Source organism: Bombus vosnesenskii, unplaced genomic scaffold, assembly GCF_011952255.1.
Source record: "Bombus vosnesenskii isolate JDL3184/JDL3185 unplaced genomic scaffold, Bvos_JDL3184-5_v1.1 scf7180000013264, whole genome shotgun sequence".
NCBI lineage: Eukaryota > Metazoa > Arthropoda > Insecta > Hymenoptera > Apidae > Bombus > Bombus vosnesenskii.
Genome location: NW_022882924.1, coordinates 6,162,621 through 6,179,463, shown reverse-complemented (window position 1 = coordinate 6,179,463; position 16,843 = coordinate 6,162,621). Strand labels below are relative to the sequence as shown.

At 24.5% G+C, this 16,843-nt stretch overlaps 7 protein-coding genes across 10 annotated transcripts; 4 read left to right on the top strand and 3 right to left on the bottom strand.

Annotated features, from left to right (window-relative positions):
• Positions 1 to 70: 70 nt before the first annotated feature.
• LOC117238748 (major facilitator superfamily domain-containing protein 12-like) lies at positions 71 to 2,918 on the bottom strand. Its single transcript, XM_033503911.1, has 8 exons — positions 2,615 to 2,918; positions 2,021 to 2,347; positions 1,745 to 1,952; positions 1,457 to 1,668; positions 1,016 to 1,375; positions 783 to 933; positions 565 to 683; positions 71 to 252 (listed from the first exon to the last, which is right to left on the bottom strand). The coding sequence occupies exons 2-8, from the start codon at positions 2,322 to 2,324 to the stop codon at positions 140 to 142; spliced, it is 1,467 nt and encodes a 488-aa protein (XP_033359802.1). The 5' UTR covers positions 2,325 to 2,347; positions 2,615 to 2,918; the 3' UTR covers positions 71 to 139.
• Positions 2,919 to 3,186: 268 nt separating this feature from the next.
• Positions 3,187 to 4,173, bottom strand: LOC117238822 (ribonuclease kappa-B). The gene is made up of 2 exons (XM_033504034.1): positions 3,951 to 4,173; positions 3,187 to 3,620 (listed from the first exon to the last, which is right to left on the bottom strand). The coding sequence occupies exons 1-2, from the start codon at positions 4,017 to 4,019 to the stop codon at positions 3,396 to 3,398; spliced, it is 294 nt and encodes a 97-aa protein (XP_033359925.1). The 5' UTR covers positions 4,020 to 4,173; the 3' UTR covers positions 3,187 to 3,395.
• A 292-nt stretch (positions 4,174 to 4,465) lies between these two features.
• Positions 4,466 to 7,040, top strand: LOC117238753 (pleckstrin homology domain-containing family F member 2). Its single transcript, XM_033503925.1, has 8 exons — positions 4,466 to 4,551; positions 4,893 to 4,957; positions 5,110 to 5,247; positions 5,372 to 5,435; positions 5,813 to 5,938; positions 6,010 to 6,116; positions 6,200 to 6,460; positions 6,542 to 7,040. The coding sequence occupies exons 1-8, from the start codon at positions 4,488 to 4,490 to the stop codon at positions 6,569 to 6,571; spliced, it is 855 nt and encodes a 284-aa protein (XP_033359816.1). The 5' UTR covers positions 4,466 to 4,487; the 3' UTR covers positions 6,572 to 7,040.
• A 489-nt stretch (positions 7,041 to 7,529) lies between these two features.
• On the top strand, positions 7,530 to 9,498 carry LOC117238761 (exosome complex component RRP43-like). Its single transcript, XM_033503936.1, has 7 exons — positions 7,530 to 7,626; positions 7,947 to 7,983; positions 8,056 to 8,193; positions 8,389 to 8,683; positions 8,763 to 8,883; positions 8,961 to 9,064; positions 9,157 to 9,498. Exons 1-7 carry the CDS (start codon positions 7,610 to 7,612, stop codon positions 9,279 to 9,281), a joined length of 837 nt encoding a protein of 278 aa, XP_033359827.1. The 5' UTR covers positions 7,530 to 7,609; the 3' UTR covers positions 9,282 to 9,498.
• LOC117238793 (caltractin) lies at positions 9,491 to 10,475 on the bottom strand. 3 transcript variants are annotated; one of them, XM_033503987.1, is made up of 2 exons: positions 10,188 to 10,475; positions 9,491 to 10,107 (listed from the first exon to the last, which is right to left on the bottom strand). In XM_033503987.1, the coding sequence occupies exons 1-2, from the start codon at positions 10,188 to 10,190 to the stop codon at positions 9,598 to 9,600; spliced, it is 513 nt and encodes a 170-aa protein (XP_033359878.1). In that variant the 5' UTR covers positions 10,191 to 10,475; the 3' UTR covers positions 9,491 to 9,597. The 3 variants fall into 3 exon arrangements, with proteins under 3 accessions (XP_033359878.1, XP_033359897.1, XP_033359888.1); XM_033504006.1 differs by having other exon boundaries at positions 9,491 to 10,093; positions 10,361 to 10,451; XM_033503997.1 differs by having other exon boundaries at positions 9,491 to 10,093; positions 10,188 to 10,321.
• On the top strand, positions 10,374 to 11,453 carry LOC117238805. Of its 2 annotated transcripts, none has more exons than XM_033504022.1 (3): positions 10,374 to 10,462; positions 10,641 to 10,864; positions 11,140 to 11,453. In XM_033504022.1, the coding sequence occupies exons 2-3, from the start codon at positions 10,737 to 10,739 to the stop codon at positions 11,357 to 11,359; spliced, it is 348 nt and encodes a 115-aa protein (XP_033359913.1). In that variant the 5' UTR covers positions 10,374 to 10,462; positions 10,641 to 10,736; the 3' UTR covers positions 11,360 to 11,453. The 2 variants fall into 2 exon arrangements, with proteins under 2 accessions (XP_033359913.1, XP_033359910.1); XM_033504019.1 differs by having other exon boundaries at positions 10,392 to 10,466.
• A 267-nt stretch (positions 11,454 to 11,720) lies between these two features.
• Positions 11,721 to 16,642, top strand: LOC117238721 (uncharacterized protein PF11_0213). The gene is made up of 9 exons (XM_033503868.1): positions 11,721 to 12,286; positions 12,394 to 12,607; positions 12,682 to 12,878; positions 12,961 to 13,059; positions 13,156 to 15,463; positions 15,535 to 15,788; positions 15,864 to 16,099; positions 16,188 to 16,437; positions 16,514 to 16,642. Exons 1-9 carry the CDS (start codon positions 11,765 to 11,767, stop codon positions 16,544 to 16,546), a joined length of 4,113 nt encoding a protein of 1,370 aa, XP_033359759.1. The 5' UTR covers positions 11,721 to 11,764; the 3' UTR covers positions 16,547 to 16,642.
• The last annotated feature ends 201 nt before the right edge of the window (positions 16,643 to 16,843 follow it).

Here is a 16,843-nt window from a genome sequence, read left to right as displayed (position 1 = left end):
GAAAGGATCAATAATTTTTGAGCCTCCATAGAAAACTACAGCCAGATATTTAAATAAAGATTTACACAAGTAATATATAAAGTATATATTTAGGATTTAACATCAAATGAACAAAATTTTAATTACTATCTTTTTTATACTATGTAACATTTTCTTGACTTATTGAATTGTCAGGTTCATTTTCTATTGTTTCTGTAGTAATAAATATATTATCATGTTCTATAGTTTGTTCACAGTGTAATGTATTATATACTGAAATAATTTATATTAATATTATATCATTATTATAATTAATTTAATAGATAATTTAAGATATTCTTCCAAATGACATAGGTGACCAAACAAGATGTAATTTAATGAGTATCATGAGAAAAGATTATGCAGTATCTAATAATAACAAAAATTTATTATACATATAAATCTGTTTCTTCAAAATGCATAATTTGTTAAAATTTTGATTTCATATTTTTCCATAACATTTCTCTATGATACCTATCAAATTTCATCTGAATTAACTACCAGTGCCTTTCAGAAATACACTTATGATTTATTATAAATGTATACCTGTACTGTGGTGAAATGGTTTTATACATAATATCATTAATAAGCCAACCATTGCAGATGTAGCACAAACATAAACTAAAACACTTTTATAGTAATTTTTACAATCAATCCAAGAGCTTCTGAAAACATAAAAAAGAGAATTGCTTATTTTTGTTTACTTTTTAAAAATTTACTTTTATCATCATTTAAATAATTAATATTTTAAGCTATATACTAACAAATATTGAATAAGCATAACTGCTAATCCATTGCAAAGTTTGTCTGTAAAACTCATAATTCCATATACAAATGCACCACTATTTACATTTTGTCCAATAAAATCTGCAGTAACACCAAGACTAGTCACCAACATAATAGAGCCCGCAGATCCTATAATAAAACAAATTAGTATTTGGATATATTTCATTTATATTTAATTTTAAGGACTTTAAAAAAAATTATGTAATATTACCTAATATTAAGGAAACTGGATAGATTTGATATTTTGTGTATGTTAAGCCAGTACCTAATTGTATCCAAATACAAGCAAATACACCTAACAAAACTCCAAAACAATATGAAACTTTTCGACCCAGTTTTGTATTCAATTTTTCTATAATTAAAGACATCACAAAACTACTCAAATACATTATTAAAGGAATTGTAGCCAAAGATGTAGCTGGCATATTTAACGATTTGTGTAAATACAAAGGAATATAAATTTGTGATAAGTTTACAAACAAACGAGTAGGCATATATATACAAGCTACTTGATATAATTGAACATCTTTTAATAGTACTAATACTGTTCTTGAATTTCTATTCAACGAACCTAAAATAAATGTGATAAAACAGATATTATAATAAACAAAATTTTTAATCACAGAGTGAGTAAATATAAAAATAATTTTACCATCAGAATTATTAACAAAGTTTTCTTTGACAAAGGTATGAAATAAAATAGATGTTACAGCTCCTACTCCAATTCCAATAAATACAACTTCCTGGAATTTCTTTGCATCATCGGGCCCAATTTGGGAATTGGAAGCATTAGTATCTGTTACATGTAATACTGCCCATGTAATACAGTAAACAAAAATATTTGAGAGAACAGTAAAGCTGTATCTAAATAAAGTTGTAATAAATATTTAGGGTTATAATTCAACTTTAAATATCTCCCTTCCAATAATTAAAGGCATACCTGATCGCTATGAGTTCTGTTCTTTCATATTCAGAAGGTGTGAGTTCTGGAACTAGGGACAAATGAGATATTTGTACAGCAGCCCACCCAAACTGAAAGATTATCACAAATGCTGCATAATAGATTAATTGAGCCCACTCATGAGAAGTTTCACAACCAATACAACGTGAAAATATAAAAGGAAATGCAAATAATATGCATAAGGTACCTAAAAGAAATTGTTTGAAAAAATTACATGATATAATAAATAACATATAAGGAAATAATGATATATACCTATTAAATGCCATGTTTTTCTCCTCCCATATTTACATAATCCAAAGTTATCATCCTTATCAGAATGAAAACCAACAAAAGGAGTAGCCAAAGCATCTGCTACTTGACCAATGAGTAAAATTATTCCAGCTGAGATTGAATTAAATCCCAATACCAAATGAAAAAAAACTAATAGATATGTAAACCACATAGAAGCACAAATATCATTCAAAACATGTCCTATTCCATATAAAAGTTTCCGAGAAAAAGGAAGACGTTGTATTATTTCACTATAGTCATCAGTTACAATGTGTTCATTTTCCATTGTATTTAATGCAGTGTAATACTCTACAATGGAATACAAATCAGTTTAATGATTTATATGATATATTTTAATATTTGATATATTAATAATGATACAAAGCAATTGAAATTTAAATTTTTAAGCAATTAAAATTTATTAAAACATTCTGGTACATAATGGCAATCAGATGGAATGATTTTTTACGTTCAAAAACATTTTAGTTTTACTTTGCTTATTACAAAATATTTTATTTGCAATGTATAATACGAGATAATTAAAATGACTTAAATTTTATAGTTATTATACATAACCTATCACTTATTGTTGATAGTGTTACAATTCTACATGCACAATTCATGTAATTTTGGCCTTCTTTCTAGATAACAATATAGTAAATATTAAAAAGCATGTTTTAAGATTTTACATGTTACGACAATTCAAAATTTGAAACCTCTCTCTTTATTTCGGCATATGACGTATATTAAATTTGAACACAGTATAAACGTAATCGAAAATGACTCATTGTCGATAATGAATGTATTGTTTTTCGTAAATATTATACGTAGCAATTACATATTTACAAAATCTTTAAAATTAAAATAATGGTATCAAATTCAATCTTTTTTTAATATTCAAAATAAAATAAATTCTTTAAAATTGTTGTGTTGCATAAACATGAAATTTTACTATATCAGTTGTAAATTGCTGTTGATTCCAGCAATTATGTTCATTAATTTAACGCAGTTAAAGATTTCTAATACTACTAATAAATAAGAGAAAAAGAGAAATACATATTTCACATTATGATGAAAAATAAGTTCAACAATAATTTTTTGGTATATTTTCATATATATACATACATAATATGAAATAATCTATATTCTTCTATTTTACACACTTATATTGTAGTATAATTTATTATATGTTCTTTAAATAAACACAAATTCTTAATATTAGAATGCAATCAAAAAATCTGTTATTGAAATTTGTATTTAGCATATTCCTAAATTCCTGTTTTTATATTTATAATGTATCACTATACTATATACTTATATGTACTTTTATTTATTGTATTCACATGCTAATAATATTTTAAACGCTTAAAGATGATCTAGAATTTATATAAAATTGATGTCCAGAAAATAAGAATGTAAGGACATAGATACAAGCTGCAATCCAACAATTATATGCATTTTGTTTATAACCCCTCTCTGCTACAGCATAAAAATCTGTAGGTTTATTAAAAGTCTGTTCTCCCAACGGAAGGTCTTCTATTAAAGCTACACTGTTGTAGTAAAAGAATATTCCCATCAGGAGCTGAAAAATAAATGAATTTTCTTCCAGATTACAATTTTTGAAAAATGTACAATAATATTTGCTTTATATATATGAATAAATAACATGAAATAAAAGAATATACTGATTAATTCAATGAATCCTATAATTACTAAAAGACTGATTACAAATAAAAGATAACTAATTTGTTTTCCCCAAATAATAAAATTCAAATAAACAAGGAGAAACAACATCTGAATATATAAAATATATAAAATGTATTTTTTTGCAATTTTTTATACATGATGCACAATTATTTATTTTAAAATTTCTCAATACATTTAAAATTATTAGGTTAAAGAAGTGACTTACTAATTGGAATATACCCCAAGTAGATAATATCAGGCCACATAGGGCATACTTAGGTCCACATATCTTCATTTTTTTTGTCAAAGTTATCTTCTATTACTTTTGTATAAAATAATCTAAATAGAAGTCTACCACTACTTGTAATTTGCTAGTTTGCTACACCCTTAATAATCATATGATTTTTATTGACCAGTAATATTAGATATCGATATCTCGAAAGGGTATATCCGGTATTTGAAAATCTGTGATACATACATATTGGTTAGAATAATGTATACTGTTATTCTATTAATATTTGCTTATTAATTAAATAGAACTGGAAAATTTAAAGTGAAAATAAATACAAAATTATATAATATGTGTATCATTTGTATTTTATGATAGACAATATTTATTTAAAAATCATAAATCTTATACTATTTTAAATATTACATATTTAAGCGACATAACAAAGATTTTCTTATATGATTCTTTAAATACATTAATTGTTCTTATAATATTTCAAATATTATCCACTGTTAATACTGACAAATATTAAACATGTTCATGATTCATACTTCCTTGTTGTCAGCCCTGATTCATAGGACCATGGTTGACCGATTGGGTTAGTTTGTATTTCATTTATTATCAATTAATTAATGTTATATTCTGTATGCAAAGTTTAATTTATTTTTATTATATAACTTTAATATATAGAATATTTACTTCGATTATTAAATTAGAAAATTCATAATCTACTTATTCTATGATTTTTGAAATTGCTTCGGGTAACGGTGTAATTTAGTAGTTTGTGATTTTGACAGTTGAACACGTAATATATAAAACGTATTACAGAAATGATTAATCTTTTAGTGAATTATATTTGTTGCCGCATATTATGGGTTTTACTAAAATCTTTACCTGAAAGTAACTAAAGGTTATTTATTTATATATGGTTTATTGCAGTAAATAGCGAGGCTAATGCCAGGCGTATTGCTATGGTCGAAAACTGCTTTGGCAGTTCTGGCCAGGTAAGATTGATATTAAAAATCTTAATTTTTCTTATGTTATGCCTTATATTTTCGAAGAACACAACTAAGCAATATAATTTGACATATATGGCATCGTTCAATGCACAAAGATGTTATCTATTAAGTTTACATTAATCTATTACATATTTCAGCCACTTGCAGTACCTGGAAGAGTTTTAGTTGGAGAAGGTGTATTAACCAAAATGTGTAGAAAAAAGCCTAAGCCTAGGCAATTCTTTTTATTTAATGATATATTGGTTTATGGAAACATTGTAATGAACAAGAAAAAGGTAAACATGTATGAAAATTAATAATTATACTAAATATAGTTTTAACTTATTTATTAAAATATAATAGTTTAAAACAATATATTAATTTATTAGAGATATTAAGAAGATTTATATATGTTAACAGTACAACAAACAACATATTATACCACTTGAGGAAGTCAAACTTGAATCTTTAGCTGATGATGGTCGTAAGTTATATTTTCCATCCATTTATTAAATTATGTTTTGTACTTTATTACAAATCAGTTTGTAGTTAGATTTTAATTTTATATTATATAGAAAATATCTTACATATTCTAGAAGTTTCAAGAATCTATATTATACAAAATAAAAATAACATTAACAGAGTTTGTTGTTAACTAAATATGATTTATACTGTACATATTTATGAAATATTTTGTTTTATTTCTACAAAAAGTTCTTTGTTTTCGGTTAGATTACCATTTATAATAATGTTAGGACTAATTTTTGGATTATTAATTTGTTGTGTATCAAGTACAGACACCATTGAAAAATATATATATAGTTATATAAAAGCAATATATTAGTTTATTATTATTTATAGAATATCGCAATGGCTGGCTCATAAAGACAGTAACAAAGTCATTTGCTGTTTATGCTGCCACTCCAACAGAGAAACAAGAATGGATGGCTCATATTACAAAATGTATTGAAGACTTATTAAGAAAAAGTAAGTAATTATTATTATGATAATTTATTTATTTATGTAATATGTAATATGTACCTGTATTCTTTTAATAGGTGGTAAGAAACCAGTTGAAGTTCATGCAGCTGTTTGGGTTCCAGATAACGAAGCTACAATTTGTATGCATTGTAATAAGACACAATTTACAGTTTTAAATAGACGGGTATTCATATATTAATTGTGTTTCCAAACCATTAAATATATTATATTCTCTAAATATTTATATTGTTAATAAATCATTTTCAGCATCATTGTAGGCAATGTGGAGCTGTTGTATGTGGGCCTTGCAGCAATAAGAAGTTATTATTGCCTGGACAAGGAAATGGAAAAGCAGTTAGAGTTTGTTTACAATGTTATGATGCAGCTAGTAAAGTAAAAGCATCATCTCCTTCTGCTGTTGATAACCTAAATAACAAAGATCAACAACGTAATTCTGTAGATAGTTCAGGAGGTGATAGTTCTGGTGATGATGATGATGGAAATAAAGAAGAAAATCATGATCATGAGGTAAGTGACTTTAAAAGTACTGATAATGAATAAATTCAATAAATTTTCAGTGATTTTATTACATATTTTATTTTCTTACAGCCTAAATTTTATTCTACACTTGCCCGATGAAGTTAATTACATCACATTACTATGAACAGCAATACAAACGGGAACATTATTCAGAACTATATTTTTAAAAGTTAATAACATTAAATTGTCAATAATATTACAACTAATAGTAATTTAAAGTTTGTTGAAATTACTCTTAAATTATATTTATACAAAAAACATGTCTGTGTGTATAAAGAATTCAAATAATTTTATATTAAATTTAAAAAATTTATATCTTTGATATATATATGTAATTTACGTGAATGACTTCGGAGGTATCTTCGACATTAAAAGTTATATAGTTACACAGGCATTTAAAGATAGAGAAGACTATTTTTTTAACTCTGTATTTTATAAAATTTTAACCATTTATACTTGTATTATCTTGTTATATTGTACTATTTTGCTATTTACTCTCAGTAGATTCTAATTTCCGTTAATATAATATTTTAAGAATATATGCCACATTGTGCCTTTCTAAATAGAACACTTGTCTTTTCTATTGTTTGTAAGCAATTGATACTAATCTAATGTTAATTTCAAAAAGAAAAAGTACATTGTAATAAATTTTTAAATGTATAAAACTAAAACTATTCGGTTGTGTGTTTATATTATAAGGTTAAATGGAATCTTTACGAAATATCATATATTTACAACAAATAAAATTTAATAACATAATTCAGATGAATTTCCTCAGTTAATCTTCTCTTTGAAATTTAAATTAATATAGAGAGCGTCTGTCCATGCATTGTCAAATAAATAGAAAAAAATTAAAAATTCAAATACTTTCTGTCATAAGATCAAAATAAAGCTATAGCATATTTATTTTATCAGAATTTTAATTTTTAAGAAACAATGTCAATATAATTATTTATTAAATATGACAAACTTGACAACTCCCTCTCTAAATGTTTATCGTTTTTTATTTTAGTTCTCACTTATATTTTGTAAAAAACCCATTTTATATATATATTACATATTTTATATATGTATAATGTAACTGAGTTTTTCAATTAATACAAGAAGAACTGTAACTTAGTAGTTAAAATTGAAGTAATGGATTCACAATATAAGTTGGTATTTTCTATCAGTTACATTATATTACATGATTTTTTATTAATTTAATATGTATACTTAAAATAAATTTTCATATAACAGATGCATTATAAAATATAAAATTTTAAATTTGTATATATTGAGTAATTAGTCTTTTAAATACATTATTTAGTTTAACATAACCTTTTTACTTCCATTTCTAAATAATATCGCATTGTATGGAGATAAATTTATATCGTCGTAAGCTAATATAGCACAATATATTATTAACTATGTTTTAAACATACTTTTAACAGTTTTTTCTTTGCAATAAAATTTAATTAAACATAAATTACAGAATTATACATCCTGTGAAATATTTACAAGACCATTTGGTATGTATATAGTTATACATTAATATTGTAAATTACACTTAAATTACTATTTTAATTTTTTTATTTTTTAAGGCACAAGATATTCGACCAGATGGTAGGCAGTTTTTATCTTTTCGCCCAATAAGTGTAAATATATCATCAATTACTCATGCCGATAGCTCAGCCATATTCAAAATTGGTAACACAACAGTTGTATGTGGTATTAAAGCAGTAAGTAACATCCACTGGATATTTTTGTTTATATTCTATTTGTTTGTACTAATAGAAATGAATATTAGGAATATAAAATTGAAAGGTAAAAAATAATATAAAAATTTTAATTTTTTATAGTAATAATTTACTATTTTTATATGTGAATATATAGATATGTATCATAATTCCTATTACAATAAAATACAATTATAGGAGTTAGCAGCACCTAAAGCAGAATCTCCGGAGTGTGGTTACATTGTGCCAAATATTGAACTTCCTCCATTATGTTCTCCTAAATTTCGGCCAGGCCCACCAAGTGACCAAGCACAAGTCATTACAAAATTAGTAGAAAATATTTTAAGAAATTCAGCAGCTATTGATTTAAAAGATCTTTGTGTCTATAAGGGTAAACTAGTATGGGTCTTATACTGTGACCTTGTATGTATTAACTATGATGGTTCAATAATTGATGCTTGCATTGGAGCATTGACTGCTACACTTAGTACTTGTAAGTTTTAAATAATTTAAAACAATATGGTTCGAATATACTTAACTATATACCTTCAATATATACATTTTTTTTATAGTAACCTTACCTGAAACACTTTATAATGTAGAAACTGGAAGAGTATCTGTAAATTCCACAAAAAGAATAAGGTTCCTGGTTAAAGCATTACCAGTTTCTATAACTTTTGCAATATTTAATGAGTAAGTTATATTTAATTTGAAATCCAACGTTAGAATAGTTAACAAATAAAATTATGAATTCATATTAATATTTTTAGTCAATTATTGGTTGCCGATCCTACTGATGATGAAGAAAGTTTATGTTTAGGAAGATTGACAATTGTAATGAATGAAGAAAAGATTTGTTGCATACACAAACCTGGTATAAATTTATTTGCTATTTAAAGAAGTAAATTTAAGCATATTGTGTTTATTATTGAAACTAATATAACATACTATACATTCTTTATTTAGGTGGAATCCCAATTTCACAAGATTTATTTTCAAAAAGTTTAAGTAAATGTAAGAAAAGAGCAGAGTTGATAAGGTCATTAATTGATGCTGCTATATCAACAATCAAACAAGAAACTTTTAAATAAATGAAAAGTTGTACAAAATTTTGAAGTATATAATAATAAAGTAATAAGTAAATAATAATAAAACTTTTTATAATTATTTTGTACTGTTTATGAACAAAATATTTAATATTTTTCCAATATCTCTAAGTTAATATCAGTGTATACTATTATATACTATTAACTATTATTTATATTTAGTATTGTGTATCATTATATAAAATAAAGTTAGCTTTTAAATCGAAATAATTGATAATAGTAATGTCTTACACAAATCACACAAGCAACTTGCAGACAAAAGCAATCTTTACAGAATAATTCAAAAATAAATAATGAAATGCTAATACAAACTAGTTTTCTTCATAATACGTAAAAACTCTTCTTGAGAAACTTCTCCGTCCCCATCTTTATCTGCCTCATCAATCATTTCTTGCAGCTCTTCATCTGTAAGATTTTCTCCTAATTCTCGAGCAACTCTTTTTAAATTTTTAAAAGTTATTTTTCCTGTATTGTCATCATCAAAAAGACGGAATGCTTTTAAAACTTCTTCTTTTGTGTCCTTTTCTAACATTTTTGTAGACATTAAATTTAAAAATTCTTCAAATGATAATGTGCCAAGACCATCTGGATCAACATCAGCTATAAGTTTTTTTATCTCTTCTTTTTTTGGTTCAAATCCAAGAGCTCTAATAGCCACTTTAAGTTCTTTGGTAGCTATTCTTCCAGTGCCATCTGGATCAAATAAGTCAAATGCTTCTTTTATATCATCTTTTTGTTCAGCAGTCAATTCCATTTTTGGTACACCTCTTTTTCTAGTTCCAATTGTAGTTTGTCTTCTAGAAGTAGAAGCCTAAAGTAAAATCAGAAACATATATAGAATTTTCAAGAACATAAAAGGTAATAAAATAAATGATAAAATGAGATACATACCATATTTAACTAATTAATTGGAGAGTACAAAAATATAGCTAATATTTTTATATTTCATAAAAATCAGTTACTTTTTATATAATCATCAATTATCTTTAAATTCATTTTTGTCAATTTTGTTACATATTGAAAAACATTTTAGGAAAATTAAAATTCTTAAAACTAATATTTACGATTTTTTATTTGTGTTGATTTAACGGGATTATTAAATCAAAAGAATCGAAGTTCAACCATTTGAAGGTTTATTTTATGGAATAAACAACAGAGAGCGTGACGTATGTATGTATATATTTAAAGTAAATGTACTTGAGTAATATATTATTTATTCAATATTTCTGGCTTATTTATGTAAAAAAATATATTATATATTTTAAAGTTTAAAATATTTTAGTGCAAGGACCGTTAGTAGAAATTAATTGTAATAAATACTCATTATTTTGTATTGTATATTAGATTATGCAACTTCAAATTTTCCTATGGTAACACTGTATGATATAAGAACATTGTACATTATATCTAGCAATTGCAAAAGTATATTTTGTACACAAAATGTATGAACCAGTGGTTTTAAAAAAAAAGCAACCACAAACTCTCGCTGGAACTCCGGCTGGTAAAGCATTTATAATTACAACTTTAATAAAAATTCTTATCCCTACTGCATTCTTCTATGTACTTGGGTGAATATTCTTTATAACTTTACTATAATTAACTATTATTTATGTATTATGTATTACAATTCTTTTATAAGTTTGAAATATTGCATATAAAAGTTAAACTGAGAGTGAAATAATGTATTATATGAATTATAAACATTTAATTTATGAAACAGACGATATATTTAACCTTATCATGTATTGTTGAAACAATTATGAAATCAACAAGTTTTGATGAAATAGTGAATATTACAATTCTTAAATATATAATATTTAACGTTTAACATATTATATTACAGTGAATCTGTGCAAAATAGAAAAAAACTTATTGTTGAACTTGAAGAAGGTTATCGTAATAGAAAAAAGACTTTATATGACGAATTTAAGGAAACACAGGAGTTCTGGAATGAACCAGTGTATAGCAATATTGTTTCGCATGTACTTACAAAAGAAGCACAAAAATTATTAAATATTGACAACCTTAAGTCATCTTTAGAAGGAGATAAAGCCAATAATTAATTGGTTTGTACATCAAGACATTTTATTAAAAAAGTAATTCTATTTTAATGTAATAATAATTTGTGAACTTTATACTATGGAGATAGATAACATTTAAAAAGAAATAATATGAAAATACATCTCTTATGTATAGATATCAAATACTTTCATTTTATAGTATTTAAATAATGTAATATTCAATAAAATAAATTATTTAATCTATAAGATATGTTGAAATATTATTTAGAGATTGTTATTTTTTTGTAATGTTTCCTACCTTTTAATATTTGGTATAAAAAATATACTTATACATAAAATATTAATATATTATTAAATATAATATAATATTTATATTTACTACATATATTTATTACAGTATACCTAAGAAAATAGAATTTCTTATATATCATTTTTGAGAAACATAAAATGAATGAACAGCTTGAAAAAAATAAACTTTTATATAATATATCTGTTTTGAATGAAGATGACAGTATATTAGATTTTAAAAGCCCAGAACAATCTCCTAAAGCAAATCCAACTGAATTCAGTCATTGCGACTTACATAAAAAAAAAAAAACAGCTGTAAAATTCAAGAATTTTGTTAAAAATCACAAAGGAGAAAAGTATAGACAACAGCCTGAGAGAAAAAGAAGTTCACAACAGCCTTCGATAGAATCATCATTTTTTAAACCTAAAACTAACTGCGATGATTCCTCTACTGATGTAAAAGTAGCTCTTGTATGTCCTTTATGTTTTAAAACATTTAAAGATCTCAACTCTCGTTCATTACATATGAAGATTTGTGCATTCAAGAATAATATTACCACGAAAAAATTATTAGATGCCATTGAACTTCAAAAGCGACAGGAGAATGAAAGAAAATCATTAGGTTTGCTTGTTGCACCTGTAGTACAAGATAAAAAGAAACCAACTCCATCATGTAGAAAAGTATGTAATTTTTAATATTAATTATAATTATGAAAAGATTTCTTAAATACTTAAAATAATTTTCATCTATACTTTTTCTTTTATGAAATATTTACAAATTTATATAGAATTTATGTGAAGAAACTGATCTTCAACTTGCATTAGCATTATCAAAATCTCTTCAGGAAGCAGAAGAATTAGATAAAATTAATGAAATTGAAAGTTTACCTAAAATATTAAATCAATTTGTACCAGAAATAGATAAATCAGTTTACGAAGGGCAGTTGGAAAAATTTGGATTCGCAAACAGTAAACCCCCATCATTAATAAAAAATAGAAAGAGTATGTTAAATTAAAATGTACATTTTTCTTTTAAATAAAGTTAAACTAATAGCTTTAATACTTTTTCCTAATAGGAAAGAATAATGAAAGAACTTTACTTCAAACACGTTCTCAAGAAGAGAGAAATCATATTTTAACTGAAAAAATTTCAGAAATTCTAATGGGAAATGAACCAGTTACTCAAAATGAAAATGAAGCAATTAAGTGTAATCGTATGATTGAAAAAAAAAATAATCTAAAAAGTCATTCTCTTCAGGAATTTTGTAATAAGGTATGAATACTGCTTGATTATATTTTTACAATTTATGCATTTACTTTTTATTATATTATATTTTCTTTCTATCGTTCAAAAGGATGAAAAATTATGGAATAAAGCTAAACTATCTTCAGATCAAAAGTGTTTTTACGTATCAAGTTTATCAAATTATATAACTCCAGGAAGAAAACAAGTAGTAAGTAAGATAAATAATAAATCTGTTAATATTATAAATTACATTTTTATAAATATTTTTACGATATTACAAACCATACTAATATTGTATTTATAGAAAGAAGAAACGATTTTAGATTTTGCAAATACATGCAACATCTATGATATGGAATCAAGTCAGTACCAAACAAAGCTCTGCAATTATAGTAAAAAAATACATGAAATACCGCATACAGAAGCATGTTTTGTAAATGAAAAATTCGAAAATTATCAAAATATACAGTTTACTGATACCATAATAACAAACTGGAGTAATGCATTAAATGATAGTTCTGCAAGTGATATAATAATATTCGTTAACAACGATAAATATATTTGGGCACATAAATTAGTTCTCTATGTACAGTGTTCAAATATACTACTTGATGTAACACCTAATGATACTTTATTTTTTACTAAAATTAAGGAAAAAATTTCTTGGGGAAATATATCTTATAATATTGCTTTAGCATTTTTGGAATTTATTTATTGTGGAATTATAAAAAAATATTTAGATGTTTTGGATGATTTAGCAAGTTTTCCATTTTTAAGAAATCTAGCAAGGAAATATAAAGTAACAAAATTATTTGTTTTCCTAGAAAAGAAAGAAGTTGAAATTAAACAAATGAAAAGTCAAATGCATAATAAACAGGACCAAGAACTAATTTCTAAGGAGAAAGATAACTTGGAATTAACTAATAATAATATACAAAATGTATTCTATGACATTAAAGATTCCAAATTGGATGATGATAAAGAATTAAATAAGTGTCACTTAGATAAGTACATAAATAAACCAGATTTTGTTGAAATAGAATTGAGAAAAGATACGTATACAGATAAATTATTGCAAGAAGAAATTAACTGTTTAAGTGATACAAATACTATTCGAAATACTAATACATCTCCTGATTTATTTGATGATATCAATAATATAACACAGAGTGAAGTAATAAAGAATAAAACAAAATATGTTAATGAAGTCGTAAATAGTAAAAAAGCAAAAGATAATGAAAGTTCTAGCTTAATTGGCTCAGTTAATCAAGTAATGATTGATCCTGCTAATATTTCTACATCTGGAAATACAATATTTAAAAGTACTGAACAAGATGTAAATTTATTTTCAGATACAACCTATTTTGCTACACCAAAAAAAGATCATTCAAATATACTAGAATTAAAAAGTAACCTTAGTATATTTATTGAGCAAGTTCAAAGAGAAAATGCAAGATCAGACTCTGATATAGATTCTGATGTTTCAGTAATACCAACATGTTCTAAGTTATACAGAAATCCATTCAATATCGGACAAAATGATTCTCTCAAGGACACTATTATAAAAGAAACATTTAATGCAAAAAGCGATATTTTAAGTATATTTGATTGTAATACAACTTCTAAATCAGGTATCAAAATGTCATATGAAGAAAATAATTCGGATATATGTCATAGTTTTGAGTCAATAGATAGTATAAGTCAATCATCTGAATCTAACATAGAAAAATGTGCAAAGAGGTGTAAGAATAGTTCAATAAACAAAAGTATAAATAATGCGCACAAGGATCTACAAGATGAAGTAATACATTCCATATCTAAAGAAAATGAAAATGAAAATAATGTATTTTCAGACTCTGATACAGATTCTATTGCAGAAAATGAAATATCTATGTACTCAAGATACAAAAAAGGACATGAAAATAATAGTATAGTAAAATATCGAAATTTTACACAGAAACATATATCAAAAAATAACGTAACAGCTAATATAACACATGATGAATACCAAGAAAAGAACAATATAGGCAATGATATTTTACTATTAGATATAGACAGAGACTCAGAATTTCAAATAAGTCAGATAAAAAAATGCGACGAGAATGAAGACGAAACTAAAAAAATAATTTCTGATTTTGAAGAGGATAAAAAAATATCTCAGCAAAATCTGTGTAATTTTAACAACGAGTACGTTACATTTGATGAGAATAATTACTTCTGTACAAATGTTGAATCTTTAAATACTCAAAAAGATGTTCTTAAAGACCGAAGATTGAATAATTCTAATAAATTAAGATACAGTAAATCAGAAAGTAATATAGATTTACAAGCAGTTAAAAAAAATTCATTCACATCATTAGAATCAAGTACAAATAAGTATAATTCAGTAGAAACCTCAATATTGGTATGTTCCAGTCCTGAATTAGATTATAATATCTTGGAGATGCATAAATATGAAGAAAACAAGAGAAATACAAGTGGTTCATATTGCAAAAGTTCTGAAGATAATAGTCATGTTTTTGAGAATGATACTTATTTAGCAAATGCTTACATTGATAATAGTGATGATAACATTAATACTCCATTGTTTACCAAAAAAGTAAATCAATTAGGTAAACAAATTGTATTCATTGTAATAATTAATAAAAATAATAAATTAACAGTAATAATGATTCTTTTGCAGAAAAATTCAAGAGTAATGGAGGATCATTAAGTACAAAAAAATATAGTAGAAAATTTCAAAGAAAATCATTATCAGAAACAAGTTTACGTATTGATACAAGACATACTAAGAATGATATACCTGAATCTTACAATAATTCTCAATGTATATGTAATTATAAAGAAAAGTTGAAGGCAATTACGTCACCTGAAATTATTCGAGATAGCATCACTCCTCCTCCTAATTATAATGACATGAAAACATCTGAACTTCAGGTTAACGAATTATATTATTCTAATATATTAATATATACATTTATCACACATTTTAATACATTAATTTGATTTCAGATGGAATTAAATAAATATGGATTGAAAATACAGAAACGGAAAAGGGCAGTAAAATTATTAACATACATTTATAACGAATTGCATCCTACAATTAATACTTCAAAGGACACAGAATCTGAATTGACAATAATAAGTAGTGAAGATGATGAACCACCAATGAAAAAAACAAATAATAAAAAGGATGATGTTGATTGTATACATAATTATGAATCTCAATTAACATCCTTCCCCATAAAGTATATTGCATATACCTAATACTGATTTCATTATTTAAATCCTAAAATATTTTCATAAATTAATAGAAATTCCATAATTTTCGAACAGTGCAGATAAACAATTATCAATAAATACAATTGACGAAATAAATCAGTTTGATGAACCTGAATTTACTCCAGTAATTGATAATGCATCAAATATTAAAGAAATGTTTTTAAAATTTCTTACTGCTAGAACTGAACTATATAATAAAATTTTGGCTTATGAACCAATATGCATTAATTCTTTGCATTCTATGTTAAAGACAGAAGGTTTCAAATGCAGAATGAGTATCCTTATGGATTTTTTAGATGAACAGGTATCTTTCTATTTTTTTTAAAGAAGATGTGAAATATTGAATTACATTCAATGTAATAAGATTCCAATCTTTTCAGTGTATTACATTTTATGTTCAGGAAACAAAATAGGAAAAGGTAAACTGATTTCTAAGTAAAAAATATACGCGTTTACATATATTAAATGATTGAAATATGTGCATGTATATTAATTATAAATAAATTTATTAAAAATTAAATAGTTACTGTTTTACTAAAAAATAACATTAGTTATTAATATATATTATTGAAATCAAATATCACTGTATATGTTTGCACGTAATAATGCTTATTTCCATATATAAATCGAATTTTATTTGCTTTTTAATTTATTTAATATGTTGTCTTTTTGAAGAACTTGTAAAAATTTATAAAATTGTTAACAATATT

Excerpts from the sequence above, each read along its gene's own strand:
- LOC117238748 (XM_033503911.1), bottom strand. The coding sequence starts at position 2,324 with ATGGAAAATGAACACATTGTAACTGATGACTATAGTGAAATAATACAA. Across the intron at positions 934-1,015 it reads TCCAGTTTCCTTAATATTAG|GATCTGCGGGCTCTATTATG; the intron begins GTAATATTACAT and ends GTTTTATTATAG. Across the intron at positions 684-782 it reads GTTATGCTTATTCAATATTT|AAGCTCTTGGATTGATTGTA; the intron begins GTTAGTATATAG and ends TTATGTTTTCAG.
- LOC117238822 (XM_033504034.1), bottom strand. The coding sequence starts at position 4,019 with ATGAAGATATGTGGACCTAAGTATGCCCTATGTGGCCTGATATTATCT. Across the intron at positions 3,621-3,950 it reads CTTGGGGTATATTCCAATTA|CTCCTGATGGGAATATTCTT; the intron begins GTAAGTCACTTC and ends TTTATTTTTCAG.
- LOC117238753 (XM_033503925.1), top strand. The coding sequence starts at position 4,488 with ATGTTCATGATTCATACTTCCTTGTTGTCAGCCCTGATTCATAGGACC. Across the intron at positions 5,436-5,812 it reads ATCTTTAGCTGATGATGGTC|AATATCGCAATGGCTGGCTC; the intron begins GTAAGTTATATT and ends TATTATTTATAG. Across the intron at positions 5,939-6,009 it reads TGAAGACTTATTAAGAAAAA|GTGGTAAGAAACCAGTTGAA; the intron begins GTAAGTAATTAT and ends TTCTTTTAATAG.
- LOC117238761 (XM_033503936.1), top strand. Across the intron at positions 8,884-8,960 it reads ACTTTTGCAATATTTAATGA|TCAATTATTGGTTGCCGATC; the intron begins GTAAGTTATATT and ends TAATATTTTTAG. Across the intron at positions 9,065-9,156 it reads TTGTTGCATACACAAACCTG|GTGGAATCCCAATTTCACAA; the intron begins GTATAAATTTAT and ends TTCTTTATTTAG.
- LOC117238805 (XM_033504022.1), top strand. The coding sequence starts at position 10,737 with ATGTATGAACCAGTGGTTTTAAAAAAAAAGCAACCACAAACTCTCGCT. Across the intron at positions 10,865-11,139 it reads GCATTCTTCTATGTACTTGG|TGAATCTGTGCAAAATAGAA; the intron begins GTGAATATTCTT and ends ATTATATTACAG.
- LOC117238721 (XM_033503868.1), top strand. The coding sequence starts at position 11,765 with ATGAATGAACAGCTTGAAAAAAATAAACTTTTATATAATATATCTGTT. Across the intron at positions 15,464-15,534 it reads CAAAAAAGTAAATCAATTAG|AAAAATTCAAGAGTAATGGA; the intron begins GTAAACAAATTG and ends ATTCTTTTGCAG. Across the intron at positions 16,100-16,187 it reads TTAACATCCTTCCCCATAAA|TGCAGATAAACAATTATCAA; the intron begins GTATATTGCATA and ends ATTTTCGAACAG.